This window comes from Carettochelys insculpta, chromosome 1, assembly GCF_033958435.1.
Source record: "Carettochelys insculpta isolate YL-2023 chromosome 1, ASM3395843v1, whole genome shotgun sequence".
Taxonomy (NCBI): Eukaryota; Metazoa; Chordata; order Testudines; family Carettochelyidae; genus Carettochelys; species Carettochelys insculpta.
In genome coordinates this window covers 39064609-39077608 of record NC_134137.1, presented here as the reverse complement: position 1 = coordinate 39077608, position 13000 = coordinate 39064609, and the positions used below count along the sequence as shown (strand labels likewise).

Here is a 13000-nt window from a genome sequence, read left to right as displayed (position 1 = left end):
TGTGCCTGCAGCGTGGATCCCCAGCTGCCGCAGCAGCAGCCAGAAGCCCTGGGCTAAGGGCTGCTGCCCACGGTGACCATCGAGCCCCACAGGGGCTGGAGAGACAGCGTCTCTCAACCCCTCAGCTGATGGCCGCCATGGCGGACCCCGCTATTTCAAAGTTGTGGGACGCGCAATGACTACACGGTCCCTACTTCGACGTTGAACGTCGAAGTAGGGTGCTATCCCCATCTCCTGATGAGGATAGCGACTTCGACGTCTCACCGCTTAACGTCGAAGTTAACTTCGAAATAGCGCCCGATGCGTGTAGCCATGACGGGCGCTATTTTGAAGTTAGTGCCGCTACTTCGAAGTAGCGTACACGTGTAGACACGGCTCTGCACTCTTGTGCTCGGGGCCAGAACTCCTTCAGTAGCTGTGTCCGTTGGCCTACACCTGCACCCTGCATCTCCTCACGCTCCCACTTAAAGGCATAATGGGCAGCACCCCGTGATTATCTCCCCAGATCCTTTATACCATTAAAGGTCTGGGATGGAAGTCACCTTTCTCCATAGTCCTTTCAGCATTCCTGCTTGATCTTCAAATGTGTAAATAATTACAGTTTTTATATTTTGATAGTTTAACTATTTCAGGGACTAAGGAGCCTCTTTCCATTGAATCTGTCATCATCTGGGGTGTCTACCATACCCAAAGTTCCAGGTTTCAAATCTTGCCTATCCTGCTTCCAGGTCCTACATGAGGGTTTCCCATGCTGCTGCAGGAATCACACATTCCCTTGAGGTGCAATATTTGTTGCAGTTTTCCCCCATGCACCAAGCAGTCTAGAGAATTTAAACTTTGGAATACATCTTGTGTGGAGTTATCCATGAGACCCTATTTGGCTGCTGGCCCTTCCTCTCCCCATCCAGCTTACTGGAAACACCAGGTGGCACCCCTCCAGCATCCACTAGTTCAGGCTCATCTATTTCCATGAAACAAAGGCACAATGCAGGAATTGGTAAACACTTTCACAAGAAGAGGGATAAAAGAACCCAAAAAACCCTCCAAAAGAGGTCTGCATCATCCCTTCTTCTAGCACCACCTGAGAATTTGCACCCCAGGTCAGCACGCATTTGGAGCTCACAGAGAAAGGTCAGTACCAATGGTACCAGAAGATACTCTGGTGGAAATCACACTCTGTTGTATCAGATTCAAATCTGGCACCATGCAGAGACAGAACGGACCGTTTTCACTCTACATGGGCAATACCAATCCAGCAGAAGTCCAGGAATTCCATGTCAGCACAGGTGAACCTGGTCAAACTCAAGACAGCTGCCAGCTGTCCTCTAATGAGCGTTTGGTAAACTCTTCTTGAGAGGCTGCAATATACATGGATCTGGACTCTCTAATTCTCTTGAATTCAGTTCTGCTCAGAGACATCTGAACTAGGTATTCCTGATACCAAGATTCAGCTATCCAGTGGATGCCCCAGCATCTTAAGTGCCCCGCCACCCAGTAAGTACAGAAAAGTCTACATTAATCCTCACACAAGTTACAGAATTTGCCAGAGAGACTCTCAACTCAGTCAGGCCAACAGCTTGCTTACCTCAAGACTGATTCTTTACTATGGGGGAATTTCATCACTGAGATTCATCTCAGCCCTCAGATGACAGCCTGGGCATGCCTGGCCATGCTACACCGTATGGCTACATGCACCTACATCGCTTCATTCACAGAAATACATATAAGATGCGTCTACACTAGCCGGCTACTTCAAAGTAGCTGGAACAATGTCGAAATAGTATGTGTCGTGTCTACACGTGCCATGAGCTATTTCGATGTTGAAATCGACGTTAGGTGGCGAGATGCCGAAATCGCTATTCCTATCCAAAGATGGGAATAGCACCCTACTTCGACGTTCAACGTCGAAGTAGGGCATGTGTAGATGATCCGCATCCCACTACATCGAAATAGCGGGGTCCTCCATGGTGGCCATCAGCTAAGGGGTTGAGAGACGCTTTGTCCAGCCCCTGTGGGGCTCTGTGGTCACTGCATGCAGCATCCCTTAGCCCAGGGCTTCTGGCTGCTGCTGTTGCTGCTGCAGCTGGGGGTCCATGCTGCATGCACGGGGTCTGCAACCAGTTGTTGGCTCTGTGGATCTCGTGTTGTGCAGGCCACGTGTATCTGGGAGGGGCCCTTTAAGGGAGTGGCTTGGGGCTTTGCTGGCCCTTTATTTCGACGGGGGGTGCCTGTGTGTCCAGACGCTCCGCATTTCCTTCTGGGGCGGCTCTTTTCGACGTTCTCCATCGCTACTTCGATGTTGAACATCAGTGGCACCAGCCCTGGAGGATGTGTAGACGATACGCCTCGAAGTAGCGTATTTTGATGTTCTTACATCGAAATAGGCTACTTCGACATAGTGTAGACGTAGTACTTCAACGTAGTCTACACTAGCCCAAAACTTCGAAATGGCCATTTGCATTTGCATGGCCATTTCGAAGTTTACTAATGAAGCGCTGAAATACATATTCAACGCCTCATTAGAATGCCGGCAGCCATGGCACTTTGAAATTGACGTGGCTCGCTGACACACGGCTCATCCAGATGGGGCTCCTTTACAAAAGAACCCCAGCAACTTCAAAATCCCTTTATTCCTAACAGCAAATAGGAATAAGGGGATTTCAGAGTTGCCGGGGTCCTTTCAAAAAAGAGCCCCGTCTGGACAAGCCACACGACGGCGAGCCGCATCAATTTCGAAGTGCCGTGGCTGCCGGCATTCTAATGAGGTGCTGAATATGTATTTCAGCTCTTCATTAGTAAACTTAGGAATGGCCATTTGCATGGCCATTTCAAAGTTTTGGGCTAGTGTAGACATAGCCATAGAGTGCTTTCAGATCTAGCTTAGCTGTATTGGACTCATTGGACAAAAAGGGCTCTCTTCCCCAAAACATGGTTTTGTTGCTCACCTGGTAGAAAGAAAACAGTGGGGGGTCCTTTACACCCTTATACCACATGCAGAGACTCTCATCATGGTTGCCTTTCTCACTGGCATAGAGAATATATCCAGGCAATCAGACAACTCAGTGTTATTCGTCTCTGCAGGAATGCAGGTTGTTATCAAACAGCTCAAGCTTCAGGTAGTGCACAAGACATGCAAAGGAATTCCTCCCCTTTATTCCGTCCACACACATCCAAGTCAGATCAAACATAACCTCTGTGTACCACAGAAGTCAGTTCCACCCTGTAGAGCAGTGGTCCTTCTCAGAACCTAGTGCATCTGGCATCAAATTGTTCTTTTGGCAGTACACATTCCACCCATCAGTATTACAGTTCATCTTCTATCCCTGGGGTACCCCCTCCTGAGACCTTTTGGCAAACCAGCAGAACAGAAAGTGACCTGCATGTTGTTTCAAGTAGAAATGGTTCTCCCTGTGGTGTCAGTAGCATCTCTTGTCTCCTGAGGAATCGGAAAACCCTCTACTTCTGGAAAATGCCTTTTGCCGTTGAAGATGTTGAGGAGCTTTCTGTTTGTTCCCTACATGTACATTGGGTAGCTAGTGATACCACACACACACACACCCCGCAACATTTGGTGGAGAACTGCTTTGTATTCCCCCAACCCACTACTGTGAAGTGTCTGAAGGGTGTCATAAGCTGTTCCTTCCATTATCTAAACCCGGCTAGGGACATGAATTTTGTCTTTTTCCATTCTTACGAGCCCACCACTTGAGCTTTTCAGATATGTTTGCACAGCCTTCAGCAGCCAGTCTCCCAGGCTAGGTTGACAGATTTGGGCTCATGGGGCTCTCACTACTGTGCTAAAATAGCTGTGTTGCCTCTCAGGCTCTGACAGGAGGGTGAGCGTCACAGCCTGAGCTCCAGCCTTAGCCACAACTTCAAAAAACAGTCTACACAGCCATTTTAGCCTAGTAATGCAAGCCACAGTCTGTCATGCTGGGCTGAGAGGCTCACTACTGTGCACTGTGAGCATATTCACTGAGCCATTCCCTCTCCTCTGTGCCCCTATATCAGGTTGTCTTCCTGACAGAGATTCCCTCTGCTTGGACTGACAGGAAGCATGAAAACAGCTTCTAAGTGTCTAAGATGTTGTTACAATGACAAGGGAGAAAAATATTCTCAACCTCTGAGGATAGGACAAGAGGCAATGGGCTTAAATTGCAGCGAGGCAGGTTAAGGTTGGACATTAAGAAAAATTTGCTGTCAGGATGGTTAAGCACTGGAATAAATTGCCTAGAGAGGTGGAGGAGTCTCCATCACTGGAGATTTTAAGACCAAATTAGGCAAACACCTGTCAAGGATGGTCAAGAGGGCACTTCGTCCTGCTGTGAGTCCAGGAGACTGGACTCAATGACATCTCAAAGTCCCTTCCAGTTTTATAGTTCTGTGATTCTCCTGCCCCACCGCCTCCCTCCCCTCCAAACCATTTGTGCCTCTTTGCCTTCTGAGAAGGCAGAGAGGTACAGGTCATGGGCATGGACCCCTCAGGGGTGGGAGTGGACAGAGGCTGGGCAGCATGGGGCCTCTTCAGGGGAGGGTGTGAAGAGGTATGAGTGGCAGGTGGGAGCCAAGCAGAAGCAAGCTTTGGGACAGAACAGGGGAAGGTCCTGGGTCTGATGGCACACCCCACCTTTAGGGAGCTGCTGGAGCTCAGGCACAGCCTCCTTAAATGTGGGAATTACACGCTGCCCATACTTAATGAGGAGATACTAGCGGGATGTTAGATACGGCTAAATTCATGTTTATCCTCAGAGGACATTCATAGATTTGAAGCCCAGAAGAGACCACTGTGGTCCTCTACTCTGATCTCTCAAATAACACAGGCCATAGAATTTCACCCAGCGATTCCCTCAGTGGAAGGAATTGCTCTTCCCTGCCATCTTGCTTACACTCAGAACTCAATAACCAAAACTCACCTCCGTTGATTGACATGAGTAATAACAAAGATAGAAACTGTAGGGCAAGTAGGGATTGAGTGCTAGTTGCAAACTGGATGAATCCTGTCTGAAACACAGCTTGCACTGATTCTTTTCTTGGGGCTTTTCAATCCACTGGGGCCATCTCTAGGGGAGCCCTGGGGAGCCCCCCCATTGCAGACCCTAACCTCTCTGTACTCTGACCTCACCTCCCTCTCACTCCTTCCCCCAAAACCCCTCCCTCAAGCAACGTGAGCTGGGGGATTAATGAGGGGGCTTGGCGCAAGGCAGCAGCAGGGCTTACCCCTCCCCCCAACTACAGTGATAGGTGGAAGAGCAACCTGGAAGCCTTGTCCACTCTGCTGTCATCTCCCAGCCTGATGCACTCTGCATCACTGTGGCTGCCAGTGGGCTGGGAGGTGGGTGGCAACTCAGAGCAGAGCAGGCTGCTGGGTCTGTCTGGCTCCTGTTGCCATGGTGACTGCAGGGAAACTGACCCCCTGTTGCTGCCCCATGCTAGGCCTCCCAGTAATGCCATGGGCTGCCCTGGGTCCCACAAGTCCTATCCACAGGGACTGACACCCGTTTTCCCTGATAGCTAGCTCAAAATCCTATGTCTTGCTAATAAAAATTTCTAGAAAATATTCAGTCTTCATATGAATTGATTAAGAGATATAAATCCATCCATAGTAGTGGATCCTTCCCTTGGTCATTTGTTCCAAAGTTTAATGATCATCGCTTTTAAAAAATTGTGTCTAATTATTAATGGAAATTTGTCTTCAGCTTCCAGCCATTCGCTCTTATTCATGCATTTCTCTTCTAGATTAAAAAGTGCTATAATACCCAAGATTTTCTCCTCAAGAAAGTACTGATACACTCTCAGTCTTTTTCCTAAACTAAACAGATTGTATTCTTTAATTCTGTCACTGCAAGGCATTTTTGCCAGCCTTTGAAGCATTCTTTCCTGCATCCTTTCCAGTTTTTCATCATTTTTAAAAAATGCAGCCATGAGAACTCTATGTACTGTTCCAATTTTGGGCTAAGCAATTCCCTGTATAGCGGTATAATCACTTTCCTACCTCTACTCATAACTGCCGTGTTCATATATCAGAGGTTTGCATTTGCCCTTTTTGTCACAGTGCTGCAGGAGTTCTTGTTTATCTAGTGTGATCCCTAAATCCTTTTCTACCAGCTGAGCTTTTGGCTGCGTCAGAAGTCATTGGCTCAGAAGCTAGTGCTTAGATAGGAGAACTGCTTTTCCTTTCTAAGTGACTTTTTTTCTCCTGCTCCTCATTAGTTTTCTGTTTTTCTTCAAATATTTTCAATGTATCCTAATGATGCATAAGCACAGTGAGCAAGATCCTTTGGCAGGGTAAATCAGGCAAGCATGCTTTGTTTCTTTCCCCACTAAGAAAAACTATGCAGGTGCCAGAGAGTCATCTGACCTTGCCTTGAAATCTTTAAGCTATTTGAATACATCTACCAAAAAAAAATTGTGTAGCATGTCAGAGCTGCTACATAGGCATTTGTATGAAAAACCCAAATATTACAAGGTTACAATAACTTTTCTTATACCACCAATAAACTCCAAATCCAGCTCAGGGGTTAAGTCTTCCCTCTGATTCTCTTTTGTTAGTGTAATGATCTTATGGCCATGATTAAGTCACTCTTTTTATGTGATGAACCAGCTCTGCTTGCAGTTATACATGCTCTGAGAGCAAATAATCTGAAAAGCTGAGCTTCCTTGCTTTGCTTAGTAGCAATCAATATTGATATGAAAACCATCAGATTTTTTTATTTGTCCAAAACCAAACATTGTTGAAATATTCTACTCTGTTTTTATATCCTTAAGTTTGTGACGTTAAAAATACTAATGCTCTCATTAAAGCCAGGAAGCAGTTGAGCAGGGTATCAGAGGGTTACCTTCCTTGAATTATCCTAATTAATTCAGTTGTGCTCACCTTTAAAGGCATGATCAACTAAACACCAAAAAAAGCTACTTTATTACCAGGGGAAAGATTTTCTTTCAATAACTCTAATCACCTGAATTGGCCTTATTACTTTATTTTTTTTCAGTTCTCCTGCATTTACCTGCACCTCTGACTATTTGATGGAAACTGAACTGAAAGCTTTGAAAGTCAGTTCTGTGATCAGCTAGTAAAGCAGTCCAATTTCCATTTTGTTCACACACTGCTTTCCTGTCTTGTCTGGGAAAGTGTCTGCCAATTCATTTTTCTCCTCTTATCAGCGAAGCACATATAGCATGCTCATGTTTCTTAATACAAAACAGAAGGAAAATCCCCAAGCTGCCAGGAGGTCTGTTAGCTTAAATACTGCCCAGATTTCTCCTCTCGTCTCACTGTAGATGCTTCCATTTGCTCTAAAATGAAAAAGGAAATCTACCTAGCCGTGATCTTGCAGTGCCAATCACTGAAAATGGTCAGGTTTTGATGAAAGGCTTCTTTAAATGGAGCATTTTAACGTAGGCTCAGCACCAGCAGCTTCATTTGGTTTTAAAAGTGTGTTGCAAAAAAGCACCTTTGAAGATGCAGTCCATTTGCAGTTCTGAAATAATCTCCTCAGGCCTGTTGGGTTGTGTTTCTGAATGTTTCAAATGGCATTGAAGCCCAGTAAAATGTCCACTATGATGTACTATTTACAGAGGAGCAGTTGTTGTCTGAAGTAGTCCAAACTCAACACATTTTGTGTTCTCTCTCTCTCTGTATATATATGTCCTTCTCTACATCCCTTCTCCCTCTCTTCTACCATATATATGTATCACTTCATCTCTGGTGGAAGTGAGGTAGAAGGTATGGGAGAGAGGGAAAGTATAAAAAGAAAAGTCAGGCAAAGAAATGTGTGAATTTCTGAGAAGAAGGAGGGAGAATAGAGAGGAGCGTGAAAGGCAGGGAGTGACCACATGGAAACCAGGACAGCAGATAGTCAGAGCCAACAACCAGCTGTCAGACAAAAACAATGTCCTGAGCTCAACTTTTAGAATTCAGTCTCCTGGCAGCATGATTATCCCTGAGGTCTTCAGTGTTTTTCCCTGCCTTGCTTCTGCTCCATCCAGTCCCTTCTGTTCTTGGATGCTCAGTCCACTCTGCGAGCGTCTTCTCTAATTGCAGAAGCGAGGAGAAAGGCAGAGCTCAGTGAGACAGTACCATTTACTGGGCTCTCGTCTCCTAACTACGGGGGTTCTGTACACTTGTGCATCTAGAGGAATAGCTATGCTCATTCCAAAGTCACTGGAAGCATTCTGACAGCTTTTGTCTTTCCAGGTTCTGAAATTCATCCCTGAGTCAGGCCATCCCAGGAGGAAGGGCAGAACCAAGAACAACATGGCCATAGTGGATATTCAACTGGAGCACCATGAGCGCTGTAATTGTCAGTGCAGTTCAAGACCACCCCGATAAAATCAGAACACAGCAAACAATTTACAGCTCAAGGGACCTTTTATTTTAAGCAGGAACTGTCAAGAGGACATTCTTCCACTGATAAGCAAACTTTGCTAATAGCCTGCATTGCAATGAGCAAAAATGAATGCTGTCTTTCAGCATAGCTATACTGATTAGTGCCATGGCAGCTAAAAAGATATCTCATAGATCTGTTTATTAGCCTTTCAGCATATAGAATTAGGGTTAGCAATATTTTTGGATGCTTGAGATTTTTCAAGTCAACTATAGGATTTAACCGCACAATTCCCACAAAATCGTGTAGCTAAATCTCCTGGCTGGGAGTGTAAAGTTCTATTGAGAGATCTGAGCTAAGCTTGTGTCTCTCACTCTCTGTGACACACCCCCATCCAAATTCTGCCCTCGTTTACACCTGTTCAACTCCATTAAAATCAGTGGGGTTATGTGAATGTAAATGAGGAGCGAATTTGATCCAGTATTCATAAATAATGGTTACTCTAGTTAAACTTGCTCCCAGGTGTAACATCCCCTTGATCCTTTGGTGCATACACACATGCACAGACACGCACCGAACATGCCATGAATCTAATGTGAAGTCAAATTGTCCCATCTGTATTCAGGCAAAACACTGAAATCAGCAGGTGCTTTGCTCAAGAATATGATCCTGAGTGCTATCAACCTCCACTGAAGTCCTGCCACTGAGTAAAAGTTGTGTATAATTTCTCAGGATTAGGCTCTGGGACATTTTCTTCTTCACTATGTTTCTAGATATAGTCAAAACAGAACATCTTGTATGCTCAAAATACCCACTTTTCTTCTATGTATATTCAAGTTGGAAACAAAATCAGTGTCCTAGAGAACAAATCAAATATCACTGTTGTTTTGTTTGTGTTTTAAAATAAGAAATACTTAAGCTTACCAGTAGATGCAGTAATCTTAGTTGTTTGACTTTAGTAGTATATATTGCCATGTTCAAACAATTGGCACTGATTGGACTGCGTTGTGCTGAGGCATATTAATTCATTACGCTGCACCTGTCTTTTGAAAAATTGTCAGCATTCATTGTCAGGATTATTTGCCTCTTGATAAAATAAGCACCTTAAAAGCTATAGCATAGCTTCCTATGCCCTTTAAAATATGAAAGTGTTCTGGCTAAAAAAGAAAAAAGCGAGGGAATGCTGTCCAAACTAGCTTTAAACATCCTGAGATACTGTTTTTAAAGTTGTCCAATGGAAAATGTAGGCTAGGTATAAATCTGAAAGAGAACAGAACCTTTGATTGTGACTGTAATGGAGAAAATGGGGTGGAAGTTAATGGCCATGAATCTCTGTTTAACAGTATCCTAAAGCTGTATTTGTTCTTTTTTTATGTGTGTTGTCTCCATATTCTTGTCTGTCAGAGAGAGTGAAGTGGTCTTACAGTAGTATTTGGTACATTAGCTGAAATTGTCACATACAATCACATTATATTGAGAGCTTTTTAAATTATTGGATCTTAGTAATAAAATCAGGGCTATAGTTATAAAAATGCCATAATGTTCTGAATTAATTCTTTCTTCAAGTAAACTCTGCTACCTTGTATTTTTTTATAAGTTTACTAACCTTTTCTAGAAACACATCCTATAAATATTGTGAGTGTTACTTTCTCTATTCTGGTTGAACATTTGAAACATTTTTGTTTTGATTTTTAAATATATTTATATTAATTTTTCCTCTGTGGCTCCCACAAATCTATTTTAAAAGGTGCTTGAAGACTGAAATGGGAGGTGATTTATCCTTTTTCAATGCAATTCACTTCAAAGAACAGCATTAACCAAAGATTGCCAGATTTATCAGTTTTTCAGGGTTGTTCAAAGGCAACTTCATTTTTTTTCTGTCACTACTTTAATAACAACAGTGGCCAATGTTACTTATTTTGGAAAACATCTCTATTTGACACTAGTACTGCCACTCTCCATACTGGACATTCCTGACTGACCTGTGGAAGGAAGAAGCCTGGTCTTAAGTTTGTGGATTTCTTTTATAAGTAAGTGATTTCCTGTTATTTTTTGCTTTGTCTTGTTTATTAAGTTTCATGGGCAATTCTCAGCTGTGCCAACCAGAGACTGCACTTATCAGCTGAGTGCAGGCAATAATGGTATGCCAGGGCTCAACACAGAAGCTTTTCATTTGAGTAAGAAAGAAACTGGTGTACTACATGTCTGTGGGACTACGTATTAGTTTAAAGTGAGGTTTTTGTTTAAGTGCTTTGCTGAACTGCGGTTTAATTGAAACACACACACACTCCTATTAAACTTCACACTGATTGGGAACAATGATCAAATATCTACCAGTTGCCATCATTTGCTATAAAGATGATGGTTTCCATGCCACAGGCCAATGCAGAATTAAAAGGATTCAAATCTGTGCTTTCTGTTGAAGCAGTAAGGAGGATGATGTGTAGCGTGACTGCACAAAACAAAGCTTCTAATAAGCCATGATCCGAGCTGCAAAAACCCATGGTTGAGTCGAGCAGCAGCGACACCCTCGCTCTTTATTTATTGCCAGAAAGTACAAGGAGGCATGCTTCTCTCGCCTTTACTTTTCTATTGTTGTACTGTGTAATAGCTTCTCCATTTGTAATAGCTTTTACATTGGTTATATGTTATTTTAAACTTACGAATCATCTCTCTTTAAAAATACAAAGCTAGATTTTTTTTTCAGTTCAAGACACTTGAAACCCAAACTAGAAATATGATTTTCAAAGGAACCATAGATAGAGCCATAATTTCAAGCAACTCACTAGCTTTTTATTTTGTGTAATCTTCCAGTCTAGAACCTATTTTCTCAAGTGCAATTTATGTATATATATATATGTATATTGTTATCAATTAAATGCAGCTTTTATAGAAAGACATTTTTTACTGCATTCAATGTATAAGAATTTTCTTTTTACTTGTTGAAAATAAATACTGCTTTGAAAGATGCAATTCTGAGTGATTTTTGAGAGCGCAATTAAAAGATGCACAGATTAACTTGAGGTCAACAACACAAGATATTTTTGACTGAAATCACATAATTGTCTCTGGGCCAAATCATGCCTTTTGAAAGTGGCTCCCATGAGGAGCTCCAGGAGCCTGTGGGACATGACGGAAGGGGAGACGTGCTCTGTTGGAATGATCCAGCACATTCTCCTCACTGTGGTGGGCCAACAGAGCCATGGTCCCACTTTTCCCCCAAAAGTTCCCTGTCCCTCTTTGTGTGGACTGTAGCCCCCCTCCAGGGGTCTGAGAAGTGAGCAGGCCATGTGCTTTGTAGGCTATACCTGTGTCTGATTTGTGAGGCAGGCAAAGAGGGAGAGCTCCTTAAATCTTTGCTCCCAGCACTTATGGTTGGGAATTTTTTAATTGCATCAACCCAGCACTTTTTCCCCACCCCTGTCCCGCCCCTTCTTTGAGGCCCCACCCCCTGCTCACTCCATCCCCTCTCCCTCCATTGCTTGCTCTGCACGACCCTTGCTCATTTTCACCACACCATGTCCAGAGATTCAGGTCTGGGAGGGGGTGAAGGCTCCAGCTGGGAGCACAGCCTCCAAGATGGGGCCAGAAATGAGGACTTCAGGGTGTCGGAGGGGGGTTCTGGGCTGGAGTAGTGGGTTGTTTGAGAGAAGGGGTCTGTCTAGGGGTAAGGCTCTAGGGTGGGGCTAGGGAGGAAGGATCTGGGGTACAAGATGGGGGTCAGGATTAGAGCAGAGGATTGGTGTGTGGAAGGGAGTTTAGGTACAGGAGAGGGTTCCAACCTGGGGCAGAGACTGGGGTGCAGGGTGGAGTTCAGTGTGTCAGCTTCGTATTTCACGTACCTCATGTGACTCCTGGAAGTGGCCACCATGTCCAGCTCCTAGGCAGACAGGCCAGGGAGCTCTGCAGGCTTCCCATGCCCACAGGCACCATACTTGCAGCTCCCATTAGTCACATTTCCTGGCCAATGGGAGCTGCTGATCCAGCACCTGGGGCCGAGATAGTGTGCAGAGTCCCCGTAGCCAGCCCTGCTCCTAGGAGCTATACATGCAGGCCTCTCCTGTGAGTTACATGAGGCAAGGAGCCTGTCTCAACCCCACTGCACCAGCAGTTGGACTTCCAGAGGCCCACTCAGCTGATTGGCCCTACCCACATTGGGCACAAATGCAAAAGCCAACATAAGTTGTCCTTTTTTGTATAGATCAATGTCAAACAACCCATTTAACAATGTTCAGTTACTGAAACTTGCTACATGAACCCAGTCTTAGTGGGTAGTCACTGTTTACCAGACGCACTGTGGATGAAACACTGAGCTCTTTATTTGTTTTCCATAAGCTCTTATTCAGGTAAACTCCAGTGTTTGAAGGCAAGCACTGAGTAAGAGCACCAGGATATTGAGAAATTAATTTTGCAGGCAGCAGCTATAGCCTCCCCTAATAAAAACAACCTGCAGTTCTACAGCCCAATCCTACAAACTTTGCTCACATACATTTAAGTATCCCTATTTACTTCACTGGAATGAGATGCGTGAAACAGAGCTATGCCTGCAAGCTAGGGGTTGAAAAACAAAACCCTTATTGTCAGAAAGGAATCATGCTGCTTCTTTTCAACACAGCCATCCAAAACTAGAACCGTTACCTAAAATGGGGGGTCTAAGGAAATGTTCAGAGGACTCT

At 44.3% G+C, this 13000-nt stretch overlaps 1 protein-coding gene across 1 annotated transcript in view; it reads left to right on the top strand.

Moving 5' to 3' along the window:
- Window positions 1–11053, top strand: part of PDGFD (platelet derived growth factor D) — a 207930-nt gene extending 196877 nt beyond the window's left edge. The window contains exon 7 of the mRNA XM_074984733.1: window positions 8195–11053. Coding sequence (XP_074840834.1) covers window positions 8195–8329 — 135 coding nt within the window. The 3' untranslated portion in view covers window positions 8330–11053. The remainder of the gene's footprint in view (window positions 1–8194) is intronic.
- Window positions 11054–13000: the final 1947 nt, after the last annotated feature.